The sequence below is a fragment of the Neoarius graeffei genome, chromosome 20, assembly GCF_027579695.1.
Source record: "Neoarius graeffei isolate fNeoGra1 chromosome 20, fNeoGra1.pri, whole genome shotgun sequence".
In the NCBI taxonomy this organism is placed as follows: domain Eukaryota; kingdom Metazoa; phylum Chordata; class Actinopteri; order Siluriformes; family Ariidae; genus Neoarius; species Neoarius graeffei.
The window spans coordinates 55,941,365-55,964,462 of NC_083588.1; the positions used below are offsets into that span (position 1 = coordinate 55,941,365).

At 41.5% G+C, this 23,098-nt stretch overlaps 1 protein-coding gene across 1 annotated transcript in view; it reads right to left on the bottom strand.

Moving 5' to 3' along the window:
* Nucleotides 1–330: 330 nt before the first annotated feature.
* The window catches only part of asic2 (acid-sensing (proton-gated) ion channel 2), a 435,019-nt gene continuing 412,251 nt past the window's right edge, over nucleotides 331–23,098 (bottom strand). Inside the window, exons 7-10 of the mRNA XM_060902047.1 lie at nucleotides 18,943–19,034; nucleotides 18,750–18,829; nucleotides 12,649–12,717; nucleotides 331–2,447 (exon numbers count right to left, since the gene is read on the bottom strand). Of these exons, the coding sequence (XP_060758030.1) occupies nucleotides 2,346–2,447; nucleotides 12,649–12,717; nucleotides 18,750–18,829; nucleotides 18,943–19,034 (343 nt within the window). The 3' untranslated portion in view covers nucleotides 331–2,345. The remainder of the gene's footprint in view (nucleotides 2,448–12,648; nucleotides 12,718–18,749; nucleotides 18,830–18,942; nucleotides 19,035–23,098) is intronic.

Sequence of the window (23,098 nt, forward strand, 5' to 3'; positions counted from 1 at the left end):
CTCATGTATGACTCGATTTTGTGGAATAACTGTTAATTATTTTTTTCATGGTCCAGTTTCCATCAAATCCTGCACTCTGATTGGCTGGCGAGCGGGTCCGTATCCTACGATACGGACCCCAGTTACAGACCCCAGTTATGGACCTCTGGCGACTCGCTCATTTCGTTCACAACAACAACAAACATAGTAGCATTTTTTGTCAACATTTATATTTTTTTTATAAGATTTATTTATAAGATTATCAAAAATCTTATAAATTTTTGCCAGCATTTCTCAGCATTAATAGCATTAATTTTACAGCATGGATAGCGATAACGACAGTGTTCACAACGAAAGCGAGTTTTACTACCCTGAGGAAGAAGAAATAAAAGAAAGCATTTCAGGAGAAAGCTAAAAACCTCTAACTGCTGCTAACGCCGAGCAAAAACATGGCTGAATCCTGAATGACTCAATTTTGTATAAATAGGGGACTACATAGGTGGCAAAATGTAGTTTTTTTCCTGCCATGGAAGTGCACTTGTATACCGAGGAGGAAGCAATTTGCATTACAGCCGTGAATGAGGATTCAAAACAGCGGCTCGGCTCGGTTTTCCCTTTCGGGCGCTCTCGTTTACTGTTAGAATTTGGTAAAGAAAAAAATAAATATATTATTTACCAGCTTAGGCTCGGCCTTGAATAAGACCTCGGTCACGGTATTTCACGATACGGATCTGTCACTCAGCTCCATGATGTATTTCATAATGAAAAAAGTGAGTTTTTCAACACGAGAAGATAAACTTCATATCTTCAAGCCAACATGTGATTTTCTTTTTATTATATCGACACATTCACAAACAAAAAGTCCTCAAACTTATCAAAACAACTCATTGATTTCCTCACGACTGACATATAGAGATTTATGTCCTGGTTTTGGTTCTCCATGTCCCGGATGGCGCTCGTATGGCGTACTTCCCAGTAAAACACTCATGTCCATATACGGTAATTTAGAATAAATACAACCTTTCCTTTATTCAGGATATCTTTACATGTACAGTGTGGTTTTTCTGTCGTGGTTCAGAATGTGCCGTTTTGTGTTTGATGTGTTTTCTGATTTGCCGTTGCACTTTTGGTTTGGTCGGTTATTTGTTTACACTTACGCACCACCATAGTAGCTCACTTTACAACTGAAAGCAGACTGGGAAACAAAAGAAATATGAATGAAAGCGTCTTTTGTTCGTTTGTTAATTTCTGCACGCGGGTTAAACTTGAATCGGGGATGACTTGTGTTCAGACTGCACTAGGCAGCCTTGAACCATAAAGGCAATCACTTCCTGTCAGCGTAAACACACTAGGGTTTGATTTCAACAGACTGCATACCGGTATGTGACTGTGCTCTTGCTCTTGTGTTCCTCACAGCACCTGACTGACTTCTTTGCTCTGGTTCGATTTCAGGGTTGAAAATGTACAGAAATGACCAAGATCCAAAGAAAGATCTGATTTAATGAGCTGTACGTATGGGATAAGACGTTTCGCTGTAAGATAAACAGAAATTATGGCTTCATCTCTCTGATTAAATGACACACTTTTCCATTTCCTTCCTTTGTTTTCCTTCTTTCAGGAAATTTGAAGGCTGGTAGAAATGCCTTTATCAACCAGTCACATGATGAGGTGATGACATCTCTCAGATCCAGAGTGCTTTCTGATACAGCAACAGAAATCAGATAGGAGTGCGTGAAAAGCAGAAAAGGATAGAGTGCTGCTGTGGGTTGGGTTCGGATCCCGAACGGCACGTAGACACGGAAACACACAACGGAAGCGGAATGAGGCTCTCGGCGAGAGAGAAACGCAGCTCAGCCAGAGAAACTGACACATGCAAAGGTCCTTGTCCTGCGCTCGCTTGGTGTTGTTCGAGTTTTGGCAGTGGACTTGAAAATGGCAGCCGAGCAGACAGACGAAGCATTTACACACTCGTATCCTGTGTCAGTTCACATTTTCACGTTCTCACGTTAGTCTGAAGTTCATGTGAAGTTTCACTTCTTGTCTGTAAGTGTCAGTTTCAGCTTTGGAGAAGACTTTGGAGAAGACAGTCAGTGTGTGTGTGTGTGTGTGTGTGTGTGAGAGAGAGAGATAAAGTGTGTGAGAGATTTCAGTGGACTTGTCCTGCCTGGCAAAGCTGCCATCATTGTTTCTTTGTGGCTTTGTACAGAATGATCATGTCGCAGTTTCACCGAAATTGGAAAAATGAATCATTTTCCTTCCACTTTTATTTAAAATTTCGTGTCTCTTCCCCAGACTGTGTTCCTGTGCAGCAGGGGCAGAGAGGAGGATTTGCTGTCTCCTCCTGCTGCTCTGGAGGGGAAGTGCACTCAGCAGGCGATCTCCTCCAGCGTCCCCAGAGTGGTCTGTAAAGGAACACTGACTGTGTGGCTGATCGTCTCTGAATGATTCACGACTGGATCACACGTGCTCTGAGAATATTAAAACACACACACACACATAAATATAAATGCTTAAATACATCCACTGAATTCAAAATCCCTTTATGAAGGAAGCTCTTAACAATTTAGCATCTTCAAACATCTTTAAATACCTGAGGACATGAGTGGCTTCCAGAGCAGGTTTTTAAAGCTCAAATGTCTTCAGAGTATCTTTATAGTCAAGTACAAGTACAGTAAGGAACTGGCCTTGTAAATAAAATAAATGTGTATAATTTTCTTATATTAATAAATCATAGAAGCTGGTGCTGGTGCCACACCAGAAAAAGAAAAATGTACAGTGGTGCTTGAAAGTTGGTGAACCCTTTAGAATTTTCTATATTTCTGCATAAATATGACCTAAAACATCATCAGATTTTCACACAAGTCCTAAACGTAGATAAAGAGAACCCAGTTAAACAAATGAGACAAAAATATTATACTTGGTCATTTATTTATTGAGGAAAATGATCCAATATTACATATCTGTGAGTGGCAAAAGTATGTGAACCTCTAGGATTAGCAGTTAATTTGAAGGTGAAATTAGAGTCAGGTGTTTTCAATCAATGGGATGACAATCAGGTGTGAGTGGGCACCCTGTTTTATTTAAAGAACAGGGATCTATCAAAGTCTGATCTTCACAACACACGTTTGTGGAAGTGTATCATGGCACGAACAAAGGAGATTTCTGAGGACCTCAGAAAAAGCGTTGTTGATGCTCATCAGGCTGGAAAAGGTTACAAAACCATCTCTAAAGAGTTTAGACTCCACCAATCCACAGTCAGACAGATTGTGTACAAATGGAGGAAATTCAAGACCATTGTTACCCTCCCCAGGAGTGGTCGACCAACAAAGATCACTCCAAGAGCAAGGTGTGTAATAGTCGGCGCGGTCACAAAGGACCCCAGGGTAACTTCTAAGCAACTGAAGGCCTCTCTCACATTGGCTAATGTTAATGTTCATGAGTCCACCATCAGGAGAACACTGAACAACAATGGTGTGCATGGCAGGGTTACAAGGAGAAAGCCACTGCTCTCCAAAAAGAACATTGCTGCTCATCTGCAGTTTGCTAAAGATCACGTGGACAAGCCAGAAGGCTATTGGAAAAATGTTTTGTGGATGGATGAGACCAAAATAGAACTTTTTGGTTTCAATGAGAAGTGTTATGTTTGAAGAAAGGAAAACACTGCATTCCAGCATAAGAACCTTATCCCATCTGTGAGACATGGTGGTGGTAGTATCATGGTTTGGGCCTGTTTTGCTGCATCTGGGCCAGGACGGCTTGCCATAATTGATGGAACAATGAATTCTGAATTATACCAGTGAATTCTAAAGGAAAATGTCAGGACATCTGTCCATGAACTGAATCTCAAGAGAAGGTGGGTCATGCAGCAAGACAACGACCCTAAGCACACAAGTCGTTCTACCAAAAAATGGTTAAAGAAGAATAAAGTGAATGTTTTGGAATGGCCAAGTCAAAGTCCTGACCTTAATCCAATGGAAATGTTATGGAAGGACCTGAAGCGAGCAGTTCATGTGAGGAAACCCACCAACATCCCAGAGTTGAAGCTGTTCTGTACGGAGGAATGGGCTAAAATTCCTCCAAGCCGGTATGCAGGACTGATCAACAGTTACCGCAAACATTTAGTTGCAGTTCTTGCTGCACAAGGGGGTCACAGCAGATACTGAAAGCAAAGGTTCACATACTTTTGCCACTCACAGATATGTAATATTGGATCATTTTCCTCAATAAATAAATGACCAAGTATAATATTTTTGCCTCATTCGTTTAACTGGGTTCTCTTTATCTACTTTTAGGACTTGTGTGAAAATCTGATGATGTTTTAGGTCATATTTATGCAGAAATATAGAAAATTCTAAAGGGTTCACAAACTTTCAAGCACCACTGTATCAGTATCATGTTATAACGTCAAAGTTTAGGTCAGGGTGCAGGATCCAAGCGCAGGGAAGAGCGGGTGCATTGCAGACTGGTAACCAAAATCAGTACCGCAATCTGAAGATGTAGTTGGGGATGGGCAAGGATCGGTCAATACACAAACAGAATGTCAGAGGGCAGGCAAGAAATCATAGAATTCAACGTAAACAAAATTGAAAACATAAGAAGTCAGGCAGGAAGTCAGAAGGCTCGGCATGATCAGGCACCAGGACACAGAACAATACTTCGTGGTGACTATGTGTGAATGTTGGGCTTACAGTGGTGCTTGAAAGTTTGTGAATCCTTTAGAATTTTTCTATATTTCTGCATAAAAAAACAGTTCTATTTTGGTCTCATCCGTCCACAAAACATTTTTCCAATAGCCTTCTGGATTGTCCACATGATCTTTAGCAAACTGCAGACGAGCAGCAAGGCAAGGCAAGGCAAGGCAAGTTTATTTATATAGCACATTTCATACACAATGGCAGTTCAATGTGCTTTACAGAAGTAAAAACAAAAACAGTAAACAATAGAGAAATAAAATTACATAAAATAATTTTCTTTATTCTAAAATAATTAATTAAAAGAATTAAAAGAATTAAAAGAAAATAATAAGAATTAAACAATAGTAGAAATAAAATATTAAAATGCCAAAAAGAAAAAGGAGAAAAAGAGAAAGAGAAAAAGAACCTAGCAGAATAAAATAGAATAAAGTTAAAATAAATTTAAAACATGCAGAGAAAAAGATTATAAAAAATGTAAAAATATTAATTATTTAACAGAAAGCATCTGAAAACAGCTTGGTCTTTAACCTAGATTTGAAGCTGCCAACAGCAGGAGCATTTTTAATGTCCTCTGGCAGTTGGTTCCATAGCTGTACTGCATAGTAGCTAAAAGCTGCTTCACCACACTTTGTTTTAACAACTGGTTTTAATAGTAAATTTTTCTGCTGCGATCTGGTAGATCTGATTGGGTTCGGCCGCTGCAACATATCAGAGAGGTAATTGGGCCCTGTACCATTTAGAGATTTGTACACCAGCAGCAATGCTTTAAAGTCAATTCTGTAGCTTACTGGAAGCCAGTGAAGGGACCTTAGAATTGGAGTAATGTGCTCTGTTCTTTTTGTTCGTGTGAGAACCCGAGCCGCTGCATTTTGAACCAGCTGAAGTCGTTTGATGGTCTTTTTTGGCAGGCCTGTGAAAAGGCCATTGCAGTAATCAACCCTACTAGAGATGAAGGCATGTATTAGTTTTTCCAGATCATGTTTTGACATAAGTCCTCTTAGTTCGGAAATGTTTTTTAGGTGATAAAATGCCATTTTAGTGATTGCTTTCATGTGACTGTCAAAGTTTAGCTCGCTGTCAATGAAAACACCAAGATTTTTAACCATTTCTTTAGTTTTAATCCCTTTTTCAGCAATGTTCTTTTTGGAGAGCAGTGGCTTTCTCCTTGCAACCCTGCCATACACACTATTGTTGTTCAGTGTTCTCCTGATGGTGGACTCATGAACATTAACATTAGCCAATGTGAGAGAGGCCTTCAGTTGCTTAGAAGTTACCCTGGGGTCCTTTGTGACCTCGCCGACTATTACATGCCTTGCTCTTGGAGTGATCTTTGTTGGTTGACCACTCCTGGGGAGGGTAACAATGGTCTTGAATTTCCTCCATTTGTACACAATCTGTCTGACTGTGGATTGGTGGAGTCCAAACTCTTTAGAGATGGTTTTGTAACCTTTTCCAGCCTGATGAGTATCAACAATGCTTTTTCTGAGGTCCTCAGAAATCTCCTTTGTTCGTGCCATGATACACTTCCACAAACGTGTTGTGAAGATCAGACTTTGATAGATCCCTGTTCTTTAAATAAAACAGGGTGCCCACTCACACCTGATTGTCGTCCCATTGATTGAAAACACCTGACTCTAATTTCACCTTCAAATTAACTGCTAATCCTAGAGGTTCACATACTTTTGCCACTCACAGATATGTAATATTGGATCATTTTCCTCAATAAATAAATGACCAAGTAGAATATTTTTGTCTCATTTGTTTAACTGGGTTCTCTTTATCTACTTTTAGGACTTGTGTGAAAATCTGATGAAGGTTTAGGTCATATTTATGCAGAAATATAGAAAATTCTAAAGGGTTCACAAACTTTCAAGCATCACTGTATATAGGGAAGTGAAAATGGGGAAATGGGAAACAGGTGCACGTCCTAGAATTCCTTAGATGAGGGGCACTGTGGTGCTTGGGAAGTGTAGCCCGGAGCGGCCGTGTTTGTTTGGAGGCTGCTCTGAACTCATGTTTTCAGTGCTATTGCTGACAGTTTATTGTTGTAACAAGATGTTTTTCATATTTTAACAAGATATTTTCACATTATTATGATGTACAAACTGATCATGTTATAACGAGAACTTTTTCTTGTTATTTAACAATTATTCACCACAGGTGATGTGAATATCGGTGAATAATAATAACCGAGCTGAAGTTGAGGTTATTATTCACTGATAGTCACTGAGCCTGAGGTGGATAACTGTTTTAGTGTAAGTACACGTGTGATTATTTTTAAAAAATCGTATCAAAAAATAATTTATTTAATAAAATAATAATGAGGGGCGGCACGGTGGTGTAGCGGTTAGCGCTGTCGCCTCACAGCAAGAAGGTCCGGGTTCGAGCCCCGTGGCTGGCGAGGGCCTTTCTGTGCGGAGTTTGCATGTTCTCCCCGTGTCCGCGTGGGTTTCCTCCGGGTGCTCCGGTTTCCCCCACAGTCCAAAGACATGCAGGTTAGGTTAACTGGTGACTCTAAATTGACCGTAGGTGTGAATGTGAGTGTGAATGGTTGTCTGTGTCTATGTGTCAGCCCTGTGATGACCTGGCGACTTGTCCAGGGTGTACCCCGCCTTTCGCCCGTAGTCAGCTGGGATAGGCTCCAGCTTGCCTGCGACCCTGTAGAACAGGATAAAGCGGCTAGAGATAATGAGATGAGAAATAATAACGGCGCGGTGCAGGCTTGTGTCACTTATTTACGCTGACTCAAATAAAATCCTTTGTTAAGAACTCGATAAAATAAATCACAGTTCCACCTTACCTTTGAATAGTTTTAGACCAAACTTTGTAGCATCTTTAGTGCTTTTAGAAACAGTGTTTTATTTCATCATTTGTAATTCTTCCTCACTTATGGTGATAAAGTGATTGATCGCCATTTTGCCGAGTCACTTGAGGAGGTGATTATTGAGAAATAGTCCGAATCCCTCAACCAACCAATCAGTGCATGCAATTTCCGATAATCACCTTCATATTTATCCTAATATACTATTTATCTTGTTCTAACATGATAACATGGCAGCGGAAGCATCACTCTGTTGAAGCCGCTGCCTTTAATCAAGTTCTACTTGTTAGTTCTTATTAATTGCGCTTCATTCATTTCACCCCTTTACATTTGCATTTATTAGATTTTGCTGACATTTTTTTTTCAAAGTGTATTGGGGGGAAGGGGCTCGCTCAGGGGCCCAGCACTAGGAATTAAAAACTCACAACCCTGGTGTGGTTTGAAATGTTTAAACAGTGTCTAGGTTCGGCATGTAACAATATATCATGAGACAATAAATCACGATACAAATTTATGACAATTTGAATTGAAATGTAAAAAAATGAATCACGATTATTATCAAGCTGCGTGATGTTTTTCGTTTTTCCTAGCTGTAGTTGCATTGTTTAAAGAGCAGAGGGCACAATAACACACAATAGTGGGAAGGCACGTGATTTCACCATCGGTGGAAGTAACACAGCTCTAATGTACGGAAGCCACGAGAGGCCCTTCATATAATCTTTTTTTATTCACCTTGTTATCCCGAGATAACGACATAATTAATTCAGGATGTCGAGAAAACAACACAGCTAATTTGAGATCTCGAGAAAACAAAACAATTATTCTGTGATCTCGAGAAAACAAGACAATTATTCCGTGATCTCGAAAAAACAAAATTATTTCATGATCTCGAGAAAACAGCTGAGATTTCTAGCAGAGCTGCGCCCCCCTGTGGGTCAGACAACGAAGACTTAGAAATTGGCGGACATGTAACAGAGCAGAAATGGCTTTTTACGATGCCTTGAGAGAGAGGCGGGCCAGTCTTCTGCGGAGGTGCCGCGGACTAATTTTGAAATGATCCCTTATTAAAAGACTTAATGCAATCTCTCCGTGTCAACCCCTGATCAAAATATTGCCTTATTAGGTGATCGATTATTCCAGACATTCTAATGACCAAAGTTGCGTCTATACAGAATGAGAAATAGCCCCAAAGTCAGCATATCACAAGTCTCTTGGCGTACCTGAATGAACCATTTCTCAGCTGTTTACTCGAGATCACGGAATAATTGTTTTGTTTTCTCGAGATCTCGAAATAATGGTTTTGTTTTCTTGAGATCTCGAAATAACGGTTTTGTTTTCTCGAGATCTCGAATTAGTTGTGTTGTTTTCTCGAGATCCTGAATTAATTATGTCGTTATCTCGGGATAACAAGGTGAATAAAAAAAAGGATTATATGAAGGGCCTCTCTCGGCTTCCGTACTAATGCCATGAAACCACACACACACAAAAAACCCAGATCTAAAATGGGACAGAGCTGTTGTGTGATTCACTGTACAAATAGATTTAATGAGGAATCGGTGCGCTCTTTTAACTAAATGTCGAAAAGTAAAGAAAAGAGAAGCAAATGGAGGTAGAACAAAATGTTCATGAACATTTATTAAGAAGGCCTATTTGTTATTAAATTAGGTTTTTTCATTTATAATAAAAGGAACATTTTAGTGAATAGGCTATGCATATTTTATTTTAACCTTTACAAATGTGGGTAAATAATTACTTCTGGTTATGAAGAAAATTTTAATAAAAAAATTAATAACAATATATAATAATAACAACAACAGCTTAAAGCGACACAGGTTGATGCGCTGGTTCAGGAATCATTTAATCCACTCCCCTTTCTGAATTGTTTGAGCTGATACCCATCCCCATATCTGGTACGCATCGTCTTGTTTCAATATATTTTATTTCCTAATGTGGGGCGTCCTAACCACGTTAGTCTGTTTACAAACTGCTCGCTCAGCAGCCAGTTCGGAAAAGTCACGTGAAGTCGTGCGCGGGTCAGAGGTCGTGACCGTGGAGCTGCCGCAAACATGGTGGATCACCCAGATCGAATGAAGAGTCCTAAATTGAGACAAAACCAATGACTTTAAGGAAGTTTCTGACATTGTCGGACGAAAAATGCACCAGAAAAGAGAGAGGGGGGAAAAACATGGCAAACACACCGAGTAAATATTTCTGGCCAGCTTTCCCAATGGAGGGCTGAAAAAAATGCAAAAACAAATGCGGCATCTGATGCCAACTTTGCCAAGATGCTGCGGGACAGGTGAGTGACAAAAGAGTTTGCACTTTGAGAAACATCAACTTTTATACAGGTTAGAATTGAAATATTCCAAATCTAAACGCACCTGTGAGCTTGAAGGCTCTCGAGCGCTCGCTTCTGTGTTCTGGCGGTTCTGCCATGTTTGTTGCAACCTCGCTCATTATAATACTATAATGAGGATAATGAGCATAAACTTCAGCCGTTTCTGTACCCAAGTGTGAACATTAGCGCGCCGTGTTTTTCCAGCTCATTCTCCTTCACAGGCATGAGGCAGCACGCAATAGAGCGTGTGATTCAAGTACTGAGGGGTTATTTGAGCTCCACAGGGTACTATTCATCTTTTTAATACATCGACCTGTGCGACTTTAACAAAAGAAATGTTTAAGTTGATAAAAAAAAAAAAAAGAAAATAAATGGGCAGCACGGTGGTGTAGTGGTTAGCGCTGTTGTCTCACAGCAAGAAGGTTCTGGGTTCGAGGGCCTTTCTGTGCGGAGTTTGCATGTTCTGTCCGTGTGGGTTTCCTCCGGGTGCTCCGGTTTCCCCCACAGTCCAAAGACATGCAGGTTAGGTTAACTGGTGACTCTAACACTACGTTCACACTGCAGGCTGAAGTGACTCAAATCCGATTTTTTCGCCCATATGTGACCTGTATCCGATCTTTTATTGACAATATGAACGACACAGATCCGATTTTTTCAAATCCGACCCAGGCCGTTTGGATATGTGGTCCTAATTCTGATTCCTATCCGCTCTTTTCATATGCGACTTCAGTCTGAACCGCCAGGTCGCATTCATCCGACTTACACGTCATCAACAAGCCACAAACGTCACTATTCTGCGCTGAAGTAGGCGGCGGGTCTCTCAAAAAAGTTACAAAAACATGGCTTTGATGTTCCTTTGAACGGAGGTTGCAGTCACTACTCCGCAGAACGCCTGAGCCAAAACCCTTGCCCTCTTCCTTCTCAACCTCCTCCTTAACATCAGGCTATTGTGCATGTTCTGGCTCCGTCGCAACAACAACTGCATCATCGCCAGGTACTCCATGCTGGCTACTGTCATACACAGGAAACTTTAGGTTACTTCCGTAAACACTGGCCATGCTCACTGCGTGTGACGTCGTCGTATCCTGCAATGCGCATGCGGAACACTTTTAGGTTGCTTTTCGTTCATACTGAGGATCACATACAAGTCGCATATATTTGTTAATGTGAACGACCTCACAAAAAAATCGGATTTCACAAAAAAATTGGAATTGAGCATTAAGCCTTGCAGTGTGAACGTAGCATAAATTGACCGTAGGTGTGAATATGAGTGTGAATGGTTGTCTGTGTCTATCACTACGTTCAGACTGCAACCTGAAATGACCCATATCCGATTTGTTGTGAAATCCAATTTTTTTGTTAGGCCGTTCACATTACCAATTATATGAGACTTGTATGCGATCTCCAATATGAACGGAAAACGACCCAAAAGTGTCCCGCATGCGCAAATTGACACGTAATAAGCACATCTACATAATACGTAAACAAAAAAAAAGCGCACTCTTCAAGTTTGCAAGTAAAGCATGGAGATGAGGCGAGACCTGGCGATGTGGTTTTTGTGGCGGTGGCGGAACTCACACAATAATCTGATTAATGTGGGCAGCAGACTAATGAGACCGAAGGTGTCAAATTACTGGAAATTTCCAGAACAATCTTATAATCTTGTAATACAGGATGGTTTAACATCCAGGTCCCTACCAAATCCACCATTAGCTTGATCAATTCTATAAAAGTCTATTTAAATTCTGAAAACTGTACAAATGTTGTTGTTTTCCACCAAAGAGGCGGGATTAGCCAACGCAGAATAGTGAGGTTTGTCTCTTGTTGATGACGTGTAGGTTGCATGAATGCGACCTGTCCGGTCAGACTGCAGTCGCATGTGAAAATATCGGATATGCATCGGAATTAGGACCACATATCCAAGCAGCCTGGGTCGCATGTGAAAAAATCGGATCTGTGTCATTCAGATTGTCAATAGCAAATCGGATACAGGTCGCATATGGGCAAAAAAATCGGATATGGGTCGTTTCAGGGTGCAGTCTGAATGTAGTCTAAGTGTCAGCCCTGTGATGACCTGGCGACTTGTCCAGGGTGTACCCCACCTTTCGCCCGTAGTCGGCTGGGATAGGCTCCAGCTTGCCTGCGACCCTGTAGAACAGGATAAAGCGGCTAGAGATGATGAGATGAGATGAAGAAAATAAATGTTGCTTTTTTTTGGTAATCAAATTTTCATTCATTTTTTGTGGGAAAAAATCGGGTCGTGAACCCAATACTGTAGATCGAATTGAATCTTGAATTGGGTGAATCATTCCATGCCTCATCTAGGCTACTAATAATCAGGGTTAACTGCATTATTATGGGTCACCTTATAGAACACTACATATTATTGTGACTGGACTCACCATCCACTTCTCGTTACTTTGGTGTCAGCAGATTTTGAATCATACACACCTGAGTGCAACGAGAACGCCATGATAAACTCTGAGCTGTCTCTCATAACCTTGCAAAGTCTCACTTCTGACCCTTATATCAGACTTTTTGGTTATTGCCTGAAAGGTTTACGCTGCACTTGCATCCGTCTGTCTGATTATGTCTTCAAAATATATTTACTTTTGAAGGAAAGCCCAGAGCAGCTGCCTTCTAAATAAACATCAAGGCTTATTTTATCATGTAGATTTCTAATAAGCGATCATAATTCTGATCCGGATCTGTCAGAAATGCTTCAGTAAACCATGCACTATGATCACCAAATAGAAACGGCAGCAGAAGTAGAAGACATAAATCTGCCTTTAATACATGAAGCAAATCTACATTACCACATCTTCCCCTCGACTCTCTTCCTCTTCGCCTCGACTCAGCAGATCCAGGATCCTGTCCTTCACCACCTGCAAGTGCACATACACTTTATAGCACACCGAAAACACACCAGTCACGCTGACTCAACATCAGTCAGACAGAGGCTTGATAATAGAAGCGTGTCTGTACCTGTTGATCTCAGATTAAGAAAGCACACTGTGTTCTGATCTATTTAATGATCCTTGTGAGGTTAAATGGCAGCTCCACTACACTACACCTGCAATTCTTGCTATTAATTTTAACAGGAACATGGACGCACAGCATGCATAAACATTTCTGTTCAGTCGTCTGGTCAAAAGAAAGAAAAAGCTCGACAGAGTGAGATCATGTCAGACGGTTTGGACAGTGCTTCCTTCAGTTATTCACGCTGATAATGACGTGGAGGAGAAACTCATCCCAGGCGTTAGCTCATATCGAGTTGTGAGCTGAGTCTTAGCAAGCAACATAGGATCGATGTTTGTCATCATGGTATTTTTTTGGTATCTTTCTGACCATTGATGCAGGGGAGAAAATGGATCAGAGTGTTATAAAATGTAAAAAAAAAATAGCCTCAATGAGGCTGGAGCTCATACCAGCCACTGTTGTTGTGTGCGAGTTTGAAATCTGATCAATCCTGTAGGAGGAGTAGCGATTTTTGTGAACTTGCATATAACCCCTGTGTAGCTGCAGCCATGGCAGGTGGCGCCACCTAGTGAACAACTCTTGTTGGAATATGTCTTTAGAGTCTTCTGGGTGAGTTTCAGTGAAAACGCTCCAGCAGTTTATGAAGATCAGCGTTTAATGTGATGAGTCACCCAAAAATTTCAAAACACCCATAAAATTGGAAATATGACAGGTGGCACCACCGTCTTGACAGTTTTTATACAAACCAACCTGGGGAACATTCCATATGAGTTTGATTTAAAAAAACAAACAAACAACAACAACTATATATATTACAGTTATTCCATGAAATCGAGTTGTACACGAGCTGATAGCTGTGCTGGCTATAAGCCATGTATGATGAGATTGAGTGGAATAACTCTTTTATTCTATCCACATTCACTGGATTTTGAGAAACGGAGCATTTTTATTTCTTGCAAATTCGATCAATAAAAACTTTCTACAAAACGTCCGACAAAATCATTTCTGCTTAGAATGCAAACAAACCGGTGAAATCACAGGAGCAATTTGTGAAAAATGCGATAATAATACACTGAGTGCAGAATTATTAGGCAAGTGAGTATTTTGACCACAACATCCTTTTAATGCATGTTGTCCCACTCCAAGCTGTTTAGGCTTGAAAGCCTACTACCAATTAAGTATATCAGGTGCTGTGCATCTGTGTAATGAGAGGGGGTGTGGTCTAATGACATCAACACCCTATATCAGGTGTGCATAATTATTAGGCAACCTCTTTTCCTCTGGCAAAATGGGTCAGAAGAGAGATCTGACAGACTTTGAAAAGTATAAAATTGTGAGATGTCTTGCAGACGGATGCAGCACTCTTGAAATTGCGAAGATGTTGAAACGTGATCACCGAACAATCAAGCGTTTCATTGCAAATAGTCAACAGGGTCGAAAGAAGCGTGTGGGAAAAAAAAGGCGCAAAATAACTGCACATGATCTGCGGAAAATCAAGCGTGAAGCTAACAAGCAGCCATTAGCATCCAGTTCTGCCATATTCCAGAGGTGCAACATTCCTGGAGTGTCAAAGAGTACAAGGTGTGCAGTACTGAGGGACATGGCCAAGGTAAGGAAGGCTGAAAAACGACCACCACTGAGTAAGGCACACAAGATAAAACATCAAGACTGGGCCAAGAAATATCTTAAGACTGATTTTTCTAAGGTGCTGTGGTCTGATGAGATGAGAGTGACTCTTGATGGGCCAGATGGATGGGCCTGTGGCTGGATCAGTAATGGGCACAGAGCTCCACTCCGACTCGGACGCCAGCAAGGTGGAGGTGGAGTACTGCTATGGGCTGGTATCATCAAAGACGAGCTTGTTGGACCTTTTCGAGTTGAGGATGGACTCAAACTCAACTCCCAGACCTACTGCCAGTTCCTGAAAGAAACCTTCTTCAAGCAGTGGTATAGGAAAAAGTCAGCATCTTTCAAGAAGAACATGATTTTCATGCAGGATAACGCTCCATCTCATGCGTCCAAATACTCCACTGCATGGCTAGCCAGTAAAGGCCTGAAAGGTGAAAAAATAATGACATGGCCCCCTTGTTCACCTGACCTAAACCCCATAGAGAACCTGTGGTCCATTATAAAACGCGAGGTCTACAAAGAGGGAAAACAGTACACCTCTCTGAACAGCGTCTGGGAGGCCGTGGTTGCTGCTGCACACAATGTTGGTCGTGAACAGATAAAGAAATTGACTGAATCTATGGATGGAAGGCTTTTGAGCGTCCTCATGAAGAAGGGTGGCTATATTGGTCACTGATTTGTTTTTGTTTTGTGTTTGAATGTCAGATATATGTTTATTTGCAAATCTGGAGTTGTCATATCAGTGTACCTGGTGAAAATAAATAAGTGAAATGGCTACACATTTGGTTTTTATTAAGTTGCCTAATAATTCTGCACAGTGAAAGTTACCTGAACGCATACATATTCTCCTAAAATGGCCAAAACTAAAAACGCCCCACTCTAACTTCCATACATATTCAGCTTTGATATTTATGAGACTTTTTGGTTGATTGAGAACAGTTGTTGTTCAATAATAAAACTAATCCTCAAAAATACAACTTGCCTAATAATTCTGCACTCAGTGTAATAATTCTTGAAAAATAAAAAAAGATATGTTTTTACCATCAAATACAATCCCAATTCCAAAACAGTTGGGTCACTGTGTAAAACATAAATAAAACCAGAATGCGATAATTTGCAAATCATGGAAACCCTATATTTCATTGAAAATAGTACAAAGGCAACAAATCAAACACTGAAACTGGAAATTAAATTGTTTTTTTTGCAAAATATCTGCTCATTTTGAATTTGATGTCAGCAACATGTTTCAGAAAAGTTGGGACGGGGCAACAAAAGACTGAAAAAGTTGTGTAATGCTAAATAATAATAATAATAATTTGGTTAATTGGCAACAGGTCAGTAACATGACTGGGTACAAAAAGAGCATCCCAGAGAGGCGGAGTCTCTCAGAAGTAAAGATGGGGAGGGGTTCATCGCTCTGTGAAAGACTGTGTGGGCAAACAGTGCAACAATTTAAGAAGAACATTCCTCAATATTAAATTGCAAAGAATTTGGGGATCACATCATCTACGGTGCATAATATCATTAAAAGATTCAGAGAATCTGGAGAAATCTCTGTATGCAAGAGACAAGGCTGAAAACTGGCATTGGATGCCTGTGATCTTCAGGCCCTCAGGAGACACTGCATTAAAAGCAGACATGTGTCTGTATTGGAAATCACTGTATGGGCTCAGGAACACTTCAGAAAACCATCGTCTGTGAAAACACTTCATTACTGCATCCACAAATGCAAGTTAAAACCAGATATAAACAATATCCAGAAACACCACCACCTTCTCTGGCCCTGAGCTCTTTTACGATGGACTGAGGCGAAGTGAAACATTGTCAAGGTCTGATGAATCAAAAGTAGAAATTCTTTTTAGAAACCATGAACACCACCTCATCCAGGCTAAAGAGGAGAGAGACCATCCGGCTTTTTATCAGCGCACAGTTCAAAAGCCAGCATCTGTGATGGTATGAGGGGGCATTAATGCACATGCCATGGGTAGCTTGTACATCTGGGAAGGCATCATTAATGCTGAATGATATATACAATGTTTCAGAGAAATATGCTGCCATCCAGACAAAATCTTTTTCAGGGAAGGCCTTCCTTCTTTCAGCAAGACAATACCAAACCACTTTCTGCACATATTAAAACTACATGGCTCCATAGTAAAAGAGTCCGGGTGCTAAACTGGCCTGCCTGCAGTCCAGACCTGTCTCCTATTTAAAACATTTGGCACATTATGAAGCGCAAAATACAACAAAGGAGACCCTGAACTGTTGAGCAACTGAAATTGTATGTCATGCAATAATGGGACAACATTTCTCTGTCAAAACTACATCAACTGGTCTCCTCAGTTCCCAAACGTTTACAGAGTGTTGTTAAAAGTAGAGGTGATGCAACACAGTGGTAAACATGCCCCGTCCCAGCTCTTTTGAAATGCGTTGCTGATATCAAATTCAAAATGAGCATATATTTTTCAAAAAACAATAATATTTCTCAGTTTCAATATCTGATATGTTGTCTTTGTACTATTTTCAATGAAATATCAGGTTTCCAGGATTTGCAAATTATCACATTCTTATTTATTTACAGTTTGCACAGCATTCCAACTTTTTTGGAATTGGGGTTGTACTTTTATTCCATATTTTGTTGCTTTTTTGTATGTTTTGTGGTTTTGTTTTCGAGTAGAGTTTTTATTTCATCCTCGGTTAGTTCAGCAACACGCTCTGCCATTTTGTTTTTCTCTACTCACGGTATATGAGCTGATATCCTAGTAGTAGAGTAGCCAATCAGAGTGTGCAGTTGCTCATATTGAGTGAATGTGGATAGAAATATATATTATTGGAGATTTCAAAAGATTTGCACAAACTCACTCTTCTTCTTTAGGGTTTCTGGCAGTTTGGCGCCACCGACTGGGCTGGAGTGTGGAACAGGACATATGGGGGAGGGTGGGGGGAAGCTATATTCTTTTAGTTATTTCTGTTTCTTTTAAATACTTGATAACAAAGTGAAATATCTGACTTGATGTGCTCTGCCATTTTGTTTTTCTCTACTCACGGTATATGAGCTGATATCCTACCGTAGTAGTAGAGTAGCCAATCAGAGCATGTGATTGCTTATATCCGGTGATTGTGAATAGAATATATGCAGCTGACGAAGCATTTTAGTTTGAAATGTCCTGTTTCTTTTGTATATATTGTATATTTGTATAATTTGCCCCCGCACGGAATCTCACTGGTTGACCCTGTTACTGGGAACTGCAACTGGGTCTGGTATACCTTTAACAAAAATGATAAAATAGAAAAAAAAAAATGCCTCCCCATGCACGTATAATTCTACCTATATACATTTTAGTTTGAAGTAGTAGATACATTTTAGTATTGGTATTTGCACTGAGTGTGATAACTCATGTTAGCAGGTCCGGACATTCCAGGTCCAGATGTAATCTATAACCTTTAAGCCAAGGAACCTGCTATTCTGAGTGTTTTCGAGGGCAATAACAATAAAAGGTAATAAACAGTTTAATATTGTATATCGGTTATTTATAATGGTTTAGTTCATGAAGATGTCAATGTTTGACATTACGGTATCTCCTGGGTTTGCACTTTGTGTGTGTGTGTGTGTGTGTGTGTGTGTGTGTGTGTGTGTGTGTGTGTGTGATTTATAACAATGTTTATTATACCTTACACCTCCACTGAATCATTCGGGATGGTAGCTGTGAAAGCCAGGGGGCTCGAACGTGGAAAAATGACAAAGTCTCAGAAGTTCTCTGCCCACATTAATGCACTATGCACACAGGGAACGCATAAGTGAAGGGTGTGTGTGTGTATGTGTACGTGTGTCCGTATGCATATATGTATGAAAAACATATTTGTGTGGAATATCTTTGTGTTCTTCGCTGTCTGAGTGTGTGCCACTGCTTGTTAAGTGTGTGGGATTTTCGGGTAAGCGTCTGGGCCTTGGGGACATTATGTACCCTTCTCATATTTTATTCAGCTCTCATTCATTTATTAATTATAAACTTGAGTAGACTATTATAAAAACATGCAACACTATTTTTTTTACTGCTGTATATTGGAATAAGGAATGTATTATAGGTGAATATGTACAATAATTTCGCCTATATTTTCAAATATTAGGGAAATATTTTGGATATTCTTTTTTTTTTCCTTTCTTTTATTTCAGGATGTGCAAAAAGTCCCTGAGGGTGTGTGTGTGTGTGTGTGTGTGTGTGAGAGAGAGAGAGAGAGTCTCCAAGAGCTTCAGAAATTTGTTTGAAATACAAAAAAAAAAGTGAAAGAGAAAAAAGGGCTTGTGACAGACCTCATAGGCATAGTCAAATAGCTCGAGGATTGTCAGTATGCTCGCGCCGATGAACAGCCCCATCTGACCTCCGATATCCCCTACAAAGAAGCAAACATGGTCAGAATGAATAAAGCCGGAACAAAGGACCAGACTGAGGAGTGTGAGACAGGTTGGAAGAGTGTATCGTTCGGATCTCGACTGCATTTTGTACCTAGCAGTCCAGCCACCTCGTACGCTTTCTTCTGCTCAATGGTCTCGTAATTCAGAGCCTCAAAGAAGACGTCCAGCACCAGGATGTTGTCTCTGTGAGAAGAGAGAATGAAAAGCTTTACTCTAAAGCTTTGAGGATTTTAGGCTGTAGTCACGAACGTACACGTTTGATCACTTTTGGGCCATGAGGACACGATCGTGACACTGTGCGTTGTGTATGCCTGTGTGCAATTACTCTTACAGTACTGTGCAAAAGTCTTAGCCCCCATTTATTATTTTTTCATACAAACTTTGTTCTCATCTCTCATCTCATTATCTCTAGCCGCTTTATCCTGTTCTACAGGGTCGCAGGCAAGCTGGAGCCTATCCCAGCCGACTACGGGCGAGAGGCGGGGTACACCCTGGACAAGTCGCCAGGTCATCACAGGGCTGACACATAGACACAGACAACCATTCACACTCACATTCACACCTACGGTCAATTTAGAGTCACCAGTTAACCTAACCTGCATGTCTTTGGACTGTGGGGGAAACCAGAGCACCCGGAGGAAACCCACGCGGACACGGGGAGAACATGCAAACTCCACACAGAAAGGCCCTCGCCGGCCCCGGGGCTCGAACCCAGGACCTTCTTGCTGTGAGGCGACAGCGCTAACCACTACACCACCGTGCCGCCCACAAACTTTGTTATAGATTTCTATTTTATGACTTCTACATTGGGCGGCACGGTGGTGTAGTGGTTAGCGCTGTCGCCTCACAGCAAGAAGGTCCTGGGTTCGAGCCCCGGGGCCGGCGAGGGCCTTTCTGTGTGGAGTTTGCATGTTCTCCCCGTGTCCGCGTGGGTTTCCTCCGGGTGCTCCGGTTTCCCCCACAGTCCAAAGACATGCAGGTTAGGTTAACTGGTGACTCTAAATTGATAGTAGGTGTGAATGTGAGTGTGAATGGTTGTCTGTGTCTATGTGTCGGCCCTGTGATGACCTGGTGACTTGTCCAGGGTGTACCCCGCCTTTCGCCCGTAGTCAGCTGGGATAGGCTCCAGCTTGCCTGCGACCCTGTAGAAGGATAAAGCGGCTAGAGATAATGAGATGAGATGAGACTTCTACATTATCGAGTCAAAGCATTACGAAACATTTTAGAGTTCCAAACGTTCGCTTTTTTCCAGCACAGAATTAACCCTTTGATGCAAAACATGGGTCAAAAGTGACCCGGATGAGTTTTTATCTTCTATATCTTTGCAATAAATTAATTCCATCATTCAGTATTCAAGGTATTCCTCAATTAACTTGTTTTTGATCATCATACATCCTTATTTTATTTTTTCCTTTCTTACTTTTTGAATAAAAGCCCTTTTTGTATCACTACCCTTCTAATGCACAACATGGGTCAAAAACAACCTGCATTCATTTTCCAGGTTATTTCATGTATGGCTGAGTGTTTCTATGATATACTTTTGAAATAAATTCATTTTGTCATTTACTTTTCCAAATATGCACTAAATATCTTGTTTTTGTTTAGCACAAATCATCATTTTTATTTTTCCTTTCTTAAGTTATGAACAAGCACAGCTTTTGTAATTCTACATCAAGTTTACACACATGGGTCAGAAACGACCCGCATGCATTTACTCCAGCGTTTGGTGGGAACTGTGAATTGTGCTTGTGTCAGACATTTCACAGCTCAGCACAGCGCCCTTTGCCCATCTAATACATGGAAGTAATGTTTTTCAATTGTTCTAACATTGCCTTAGAAAAAAATTGATTATGTTTAGGTTACCTTGAGAGTGAGTAGATTACTTGTCAGAAAGTTACAAGTAATTACTATTAGCTACCGAGCTGTCGACATATTCTACTTTAGTTAGCTAATTTTATTGTAGTTGGCTTAGCTAACTACATAGTTAATAAATAAATAACTGGCCCCATTCACTGCTAAAGTAATTACTTGAAACAAAATTATTATTATTATAGTATTAAGACATTTAATTTTAAATCACACTTGGATGACCCATGTGTAGTAATATAAAAAGTATTTTTGTTCATAACGTAGGAAAGAAAAAATTAAATTAATGATTTGTTGTAATTAAAAACAAGATATTTAAAGAATACTTGGAATATTCAATCATAAAATAAAATGACTTCAAAAGACAGAGCAAAGAAAAACTCAGTCAGCATGAAATAACCTGGAAAATGAATGCGGGTCATTTTTGACCCATGTTGTGCATTAGAAGGGGTGTGCGTATGTTTTGCATCAAAGGGTTAAATATCACAGAAAAAAAAAATTGTATCTGAGCAGCATATTACATAAGAGAGCACTTTTCAGATTAGAAAAGAAAACAGAATGAAGGCTGCTGGGTTTTGGTGCAAAATGAAGAAGCGAGTGTGACAGTCAAAGTGTCCAGAAGAACTGCGGCTGGTTCTGTAAGATGCTCAGTAAAAGCTACAGCTCATTTCCGCATAAAACTGCACTCACTGGACCTCAGACTACTATTTTTTATTTCTTTTAATCAAAGGGTCGTCTCACACCAAATATCAATGTTGTTTCATTTATCATGGCTTACTGATTACTGTTTATAGTCTCGTCTCGTCTCGTCTTCTTCCGCTTATCCAGGACCGGGTCGCGGAGGCAGCAGTCTAAGCATGGAAGCCCAAACTTCCCTTTCCCCAGACACCTCGGCCAGCTCCTCGGGAAGAACACCGAGGCGTTCCCAGGCCAGCCGAGAGACATAGTCCCTCCAGCGTGTCCTGGGTCTTCCCCGGGGCCTCCTCCCGGGGGGACATGCCTGGAACACCTCCCCAGGGAGGCGTCCAGGAGGCATCCGAAAAAGATGCCCGAGCCACCTCAGCTGGTTCCTCTCGATGTGGAGGAGCAGCGGCTCTACTCCGAGCTCCTCCCGAGTGACTGTGCTTCTCACCCTATCTCTAAGGGAGCGCCCAGCCACCCTGCGAAGGAAACTCATTTCAGCCGCTTGTATCCGCGATCTTGTTCTTTCTGTCATTACCCAAAGCTCATGACCATAGGTGAGAGTCGGAACGTAGATCGACCGGTAAATTGAGAGCTTCGCCTTTTGGCTCAGCTCCTTCTTCACCACGACGGACCGGTAAAGCGACCGCATCACTGCGGAGGCTGCACCGATCCGCCTGTCGATCTCACGCTCCATCCTTCCCTCACTCGTGAACAAGATCCCGAGATACTTAAACTCCTCCACTTGAGGCAGGACTTCTCCACCAACCTGGAGAGGGCAAGCCACCCTTTTCCGGTCGAGAACCATGGCCTCGGACTTGGAGGTGCTGATTCTCATCCCAGCCGCTTCACACTCGACTGCAAACCGCCCCAGTGCATGCTGAAGGTCCTGGTTTGAAGAAGCCAACAGGACAACATCATCCGCAAAAAGCAGAGATGAAATCCTGTGGTTCCCAAACAGGATTCCTTCCGGCCCCTGGCTGCGCCTAGAAATTCTGTCCATAAAAATTATGAACAGAACCGGTGACAAAGGGCAGCCCTGACGGAGTCCAACATGCACTGGGAACAGGTCTGACTTACTGCCGGCAATGCGAACCAGACTCCTGCTCCGTTCGTACAGGGACCGGACAGCCCTTAGCAAAGAGCCCCGAACCCCATACTCCCGAAGCACCCCCCACAGAATACCACGGGGGACACGGTCGAATGCCTTCTCCAGATCCACAAAGCACATGTGGACTGGTTGGGCAAACTCCCATGAACCCTCGAGCACCCTATGAAGGGTATAGAGCTGGTCCAGTGTTCCGCGACCAGGACGAAAACCGCATTGTTCCTCCTGGATCCGAGGTTCGACTATCAGTCGAATTCTCCTCTCCAGTACCCTGGAGTAAACTTTCCCTGGGAGGCTGAGAAGTGTGATTCCCCTATAATTGGAGCACACTCTCCGGTCCCCTTTCTTAAAAAGAGGGACCACCACCCCAGTCTGCCACTCCAGAGGCACTGTCCCCGACCGCCACGCGATGTTGCAGAGGCGTGTCAACCAAGACAGCCCCACAACATCCAGAGACTTGAGATACTCAGGGCGGATCTCATCCACCCCCGGTGCCTTGCCACCGAGGAGCTTGCAAACCACCTCAGTGACTTCGGCTTGGGTAATGGACGAGTCCACCTCTGAGTCATCAGCCTCAGTCTCCTCAGTGGAA